General features: G+C 35.5%; 1 protein-coding gene across 1 annotated transcript; it reads right to left on the bottom strand.

Moving 5' to 3' along the window:
• Positions 1 to 440: 440 nt before the first annotated feature.
• Positions 441 to 1,551, bottom strand: LOC104244340 (uncharacterized). Its single transcript, XM_009799751.1, has 2 exons — positions 1,368 to 1,551; positions 441 to 1,261 (listed from the first exon to the last, which is right to left on the bottom strand). The coding sequence occupies exons 1-2, from the start codon at positions 1,549 to 1,551 to the stop codon at positions 441 to 443; spliced, it is 1,005 nt and encodes a 334-aa protein (XP_009798053.1).
• Between the last annotated feature and the right edge of the window lie 4,663 nt (positions 1,552 to 6,214).

Below are 6,214 nucleotides of genomic sequence, written 5' to 3'. Positions count from 1 at the left end.
GTTTTCTACACTCTGTCCTCTTATGTGTAACATTAGAACAATCTCCTTGATTCTCTTGTTGCATGTTATCTCTTTTCCTTGGAATCTTCTATTGTTCCTTTCAGTCCATACATGATAAACCACTGTTGTAAATAGGAACACTAAAATTTCACCCTTGATTCTGTTTATAGCTACTTTTGCTATCCATTCGATCTCATCATCCCAGCTTCCTATATGATGCTTTACTCCTGCCCAGCTCAACATTTTAGCCCACATGGTTCTAGAGTATGCACAATCAAATAGTAAGTGTTCAAATGTTTCCTCAACATTACTTCTGTACAGTACACAGTCTTTGCTTACTACTATTCCTCATTTCTGTAGTCTCTCGACTGTAGCCAATCTCTTATGCAGTGCCAATCAAAGAATAAACTGGTGTCTAGGTATTGCTTTTGAGGCAATAGTTAGTCTCTTGCAGTTGCACTTCTGATATTGTGGTCTTGAGGCAGTGTATAACTTCTTAATACAGAACTTACTTGACTTGCAAAAGTTTTTAGAGTTTCATTAGGATTATTCTGCCTAAGCCAATCCCTTGCATCAAAAATCTTCTTTACTATCCAGCATGCCTGCTTTGGAGTACTCATATTTTCAACATTTCTGTTTTTGATGTAGAAGCTGTGAACCCATTGAATCCACAAAGTATCCTTTCGTTCAGTTATAGCCCATAGTAACTTGCACAGAGCAGGCTTATTCCAATAATGGAGGTCCAAAACATTAAGTCCACCTGCTGATTTTGGCTTACATATAGTGACCCAAGCTACCAATGCTCTCCTAGAAGGTTCATTAATTCCGGTCCATAGGAAAGTTCCACATACTGTAGTTATCATCTTAATGATCTTCTTAGGCAGTAAAAAAACTTGTGCCCAGTACGTTTGCATATCAAAAACCACACTCTTTAGCAGTTGCATTCTCCCACTGTATGACAAGAATTTTGATGTCCAACAGTTGATTCTTGTTGTTATCTTCTCAACCAGAGGCATCCATTGTTGAATAGACAGCTTCTTTGAATATAGCGGCACACCTAAATGCTTGAATAGAAGGTCTCCCAGAATGAATTGCAATTCTTCTAGTATTTGTTCCTTAAATTCTTTAGAAACCCCAGCAATATACAGTGCACTCTTCTCCATATTAGCTTGCAGACTTGAAACCTCAGAAAAATGATTGAGTTTCTCTAGTAATAGTTGTATTGAAATCTTGTTTGCTCTACAACATAGTATCAGATCATCTGCAAAGCAGATATGTGTTATATGATTCCTGGAGCATATTGGATGATAGTTAAAGTATGTAATATGTTTCAGCTTCTTCAAAGATCTATTTAGATATTCCATCACCAACACAAACAAGTAAGGAGACATGGGGTCTCCTCATCTTAATCCCTTTTTTGCTTGGAATCTTTCTGTTAATCCCCCATTCAATAACAAAGAATAACTGATTGTGGTCACACACTCCATTATCAATTTCACAAATCCCACAGGCAATCCAAACTCCATCAGAATCATCCTTAAGAAAGGTCATTCCACAGAGTCATATGCTTTCCTTATGTTAACTTTAATACAGCACCTAGGTGAAACCACTTTCTGATAGTATCCTTTTACCAGCTCATGTGTTATAATTACATTGTCCAATATGTTCCTCCCCTCTATAAATGCAGACTAAGCAGGTCCCACAATAGAGTCAACTACCAGCTTCAATCTATCTGTAATGATCTTTGCTATAATTTTGTACATGGTAGTATAACATGCTATTGGTCTAAACTCCTTGATAAATCTTGGACTTGTGACCTTTGGAACCAAAGTCACAGTGGTACAGTTTATACTTTTTAGCATTCTGCCTTCTCTGAAGAACTCTTGAGTTGTTTTTTTGGTTTCTTCTCCAATCAGACTCCAATAGGTTTTGAAGAATTCTGCTGGGAATCCATCAATTCCCAGTGCTTTATCATTTGGCAATTCTCTAACTGCTTTGTCAATTTCCTCCTCTGTTACTTTTGCACTAAGGAGTTGTTGTTGCTCCTTACTAAGACAGTGTCCATCCCTTGCTATGTCAATATCAATACAAGGTAATTCTCTAGCTGATGTACCCAACAGAGCTTGGAAAAATCCTCTAAATTCTTGTTCTATCATAGCAGCATCTGTCAATTTGTCCCCTTGATCATTATAGATTGCTGATATTCTATTCTTTGATTGTCTGGCCTTCAAGTGAGCATGGAAAATTTTTGAATTTTGATCTCCTGCCTGAATCCACATTGTGCTTGATCTTTGCCTTAGTACCTGTTTATTAATACCTTCCCATTTTTCAATCTGTACTAGCAGCTTCTTCTCTGTGTTTATTAACAGACTGTTAAAAGGGTCTTTATCAATTTCTCCTTGAACATTTTTCAACTGTTCTCTAGCCTGTCCTATCTTTTTCTTCAGTGAATTCAGTTCTCTATTCATTGTCTTTGTTCTATCCTTTAGCTTTTGCAACTTCCTCCAGACTGAAAACATAGCATAGCCCTGAATATTTTGGCTCCATACCTCTTTAACTGCTTCATCAAACTTCTTCTGCTTAAGTAATACAGTATATAATTTGAAGGGTTTAGGTAAGTGATTCCTCATTACCTCAGTGTTGATAACAATGGGAGAGTGATCTAAGACACCTGGCAATTCGTAAATTGCTTCAAGGCTACTGTAATGAGTTAGCCAAGAAGCATTTCCAAATGTCCGGTCTATATTACTATAAATTCTCTCTTCAGCGCCTCTTTTATTACACCAGGTCCATTCACATCCTTTCTTGTTTAATTGCCCCAGTCCAATATCCTTTATGCATTCTTGAAAATCTATCATTTCAGCTTGATGTACTGGTTGCCCATTGAGTCTATCATGTACAGACAAGACATTGTTAAAATCTCCAATAATCTGCCAAGTCTCTTGCATGTTGTTGTTAATCTGTCTTAGTTTCTACCATAGTTCCTTTCTTTCATTTAGCTTGTTCTTTTCATACACAAAAGTAATGTAATTTGAGAGGCTTGATCTCTTATCTTTCACCATACAATGAACTAATTGAAAAGTAGTCCCAATTATCTGGACCTGAATCATATTATCTTTCCAGAATAGCCAAATTCGCCCATTATTTGTCACAGCTTCATCTGAATATATTTTCCAGTCCTTACTAAACTTCTCTTTAACTTTCATACTACTTCTAGATTTTATTCTTGTCTCAAGGCAACCTAGTAAAGTTACTTTTTGATCAAGCAAAAAGGCCTTGAGTTCTTTTTACTTATAGAGCTTATTAAGCCCCCTTATGTTCCAAGAGCTAATGATCATGGAGGATTCTCCTCATTGAGGCTAATCCCTTCAGCCACTCTTCTAGTGTTGTCATTCTCCTGTATAACTAGTGGGCTATATCTGTTTTTATTCAGCATGCTCATAATTTCTTTTTCCATCAATGCTCCTTTTTGTTGTGAATTTGCTTTATCTTTCATCTTTTGTTTACCCCTGGATTTATGAAATGGTTGCATTTTCATTCCCTGCTCAATCATTTTTTCCACTCTGTCTTGTTGTTCCTTTGCTGGTGTCATATTTTGCTCCTTCTGCACTACTGGTTTCCTAATCAGCTGATCATCCTCTTGTTTTTGTTCACTGCTTTGTCCCTTCTGCTCTACTACTTGTTTAGTAATAGGTTTAGCCTTCCATTGCTTTTTAATCTGGTTATTACCCATTTTCCCCTGCCTTTGTTTCTGTTTTCCAACCTGTTCTACATATCCATCATTTGCCTTCTTCTTCACTGCCTTCTCACACTTCTCCTCATGAGTTCCTATTTGACAACATTGTCCACAGTACATAGGTTTCCATTCATATTCCAGAATTTGTTCTTTATAATGACCTTACTCTTCTTCTATTAACATAGTTTCAGGTAGGTCTTGTGAAACATCCATCTCCACCAGCATACGTGCATAGGATACCCTTTTCCCTTCAGTTGTAAGTCTATCTAGGCATATAGGTTTTCCTAAGTAGCTGGCTATCCTTCCCAAGTTTTTTGGAGTCCAGTATTGTATAGGTAGTCCTGGGAAAATCACCCAAATAGGTATTTTCCTAGCCAATTCCTTGTTCATCTAAAAATTTGGTTCCCACTGCTTCAGAATCATAGGTCGATTATGATATGTATATGGTCCTTGTTGTATAAGTTTGTTCTTATCCTCCTCAGAATTAAATCGAAAGATAAAATATCCATCATCATGTAAGTACATGTGAGGTGCAGTAACAAAGTTTCACACCTCATACACAAACTTTAGCATTTCTTTGAAATTAGGGTTTCCCCCCAATACATACCCAATAACTATCTCCTTCCATTTTTGAGTTTGCTCTGCAACTTCAGCTCGATTCAACCGAACAATCTTCACTCATTCCTTCATTACTGGAGGATAGTATTCCAATTTCATTAACTGTTGTACAAATATGTTGCCTTTTACCACATCAGCTAAAGACGGCTCCTATTGTTTAGGTTCTACTCGATTCACCGAAAAATTCAATTTCCTCGCTGCATTATTAACATCTTCCTCCACTGATTTCTCTTCATTGTTACATTTTAAAGCTTGCATGATCGTTGGTGCACTACCCATCCCAGTCATCCATTGTACGAGCTGCATTTGTCCTATCACTTGTGGCACCCCTGTCTCCGGTGTTACCATTCTTCCTCCTACGTCGTTTTCTGGTATCGTAGGCGGTGTAGTTGGTTGAGATTTACGTTTGGCCATCGTCGTTATGCGCACGTTAGCTTCCTGCTTAACGTGCGCCTGCAGAGCTCAAGCCATTAATAAAAGTCCATCTTTCCATAGGATTCTTATTTGTTTCTGTATGATTTGGAATATGAGCAAATACATGATTTATTTTAAAATCTTAAATAATAATTTATGAAATGTTTACATTATAATTTTAACCAACACAAACTGTAGCTTAATTTAGTTCTAGGGTACTATATTGCACGATGGTCTATGAATTACACTTAATTTTAACATAAAAATAATAAATTTTAATTACGTGTAATTTATTACATCGTCTTTTATATGAAATAAAAAATACAGCATAATTTTTTTTAATAAATTAGTGAAGGTGGCAAACATCCAAAATTGTGGCTGATTGTTCCATAAATAAAGTCAAACTGGTGATGAAAAGGATTACTAAATTTTAGTAACATCCAAAGTAATCATAGGCTACATTTTTTCTTTCTTTAATTTTTATTTTAAAACTCAAATATATTATTTAATATTATAATTGAATAATTTTACGCGCAGAGCTTAATATCTCTCTCTCTTTATATATATATATATATTAAAAGCACGAAGGCTCTTAGTAAAATATCATTTGTCATTTTTACCCTTTAAAAATATATTACATATTGGATAAAAAAGTACTTTAAGTTATTTTTCTAATTTTTAGGACGTCAAAATTAATTATATTTTGTATATTTGATTATTCCTTATTTAACATAACTGATATCTAAAGAAAGTAAAAATAGAAAACTTAAAAGTAGGAAATTTTCGTGCATTTAGAGCTATTTTTAGGTTTATGAGTCAATTCCACATGAATATGAACAAGTTGAACCTTAGTAGTTGGACTCAAATATTGTAGCTCAAGGATATCATAGCAAAATCATCTAGCGAACACCCGGTGGACAAATTTATTGTCCTTGTCCTTTGTAGTCTCTCTTATTTGCTTCAGCCATACTACATGTTTGAAATTACTTAATTTGGCTATGAGTAATTTGTCAAGATAAGATCATTGCTTCGAAGTGTTTCTAATTCATTTTCTTATCGTGTTTTATGTGATTTGTTTTTTTTTTTCTTTTGGTTATTGTCACGACCGAATTTCCCACCCTCGGGAGTTGTGACGGCGCCTACTAATGTGAGCTAGGCAAGCCGACTGTTTGAACAAATTACTTTTTTACCAATTTATATTCTTTAATAATTATAAAGCAATAACATGTAGACAGCGAAAATTACAATAAGCGGAAGAAATGCAGTAAACTATCTGAAATATGTATCTAATATAACTGCTTGAGCCTCGACCACCCAGAACTGGTGTCACAGTTTCACATACGATCTAAGAATACCACATACAAAGTCTAAAAGATAAAAGATACATTGTTTCTGAACTAAGTAAATGAAACACGAGTAAAGGGATAGAGGGAGACGCCAGGGCCT

This window comes from Nicotiana sylvestris, chromosome 4, assembly GCF_000393655.2.
Source record: "Nicotiana sylvestris chromosome 4, ASM39365v2, whole genome shotgun sequence".
NCBI lineage: Eukaryota > Viridiplantae > Streptophyta > Magnoliopsida > Solanales > Solanaceae > Nicotiana > Nicotiana sylvestris.
Note: the sequence above shows the minus strand (reverse complement) of the source record. Positions and strands in the feature narration are given on the sequence as shown.

Bases quoted from the DNA above. Each gene is read 5' to 3' on its own strand.
- LOC104244340 (XM_009799751.1), bottom strand. From the start codon at position 1,551: ATGACCTTTCTTAAGGATGATTCTGATGGAGTTTGGATTGCCTGTGGG. The intron at 1,262-1,367 runs GTGATGGAATAT...TCTGCTTTGCAG, and splicing joins CTCCTTACTTGTTTGTGTTG to ATGATCTGATACTATGTTGT.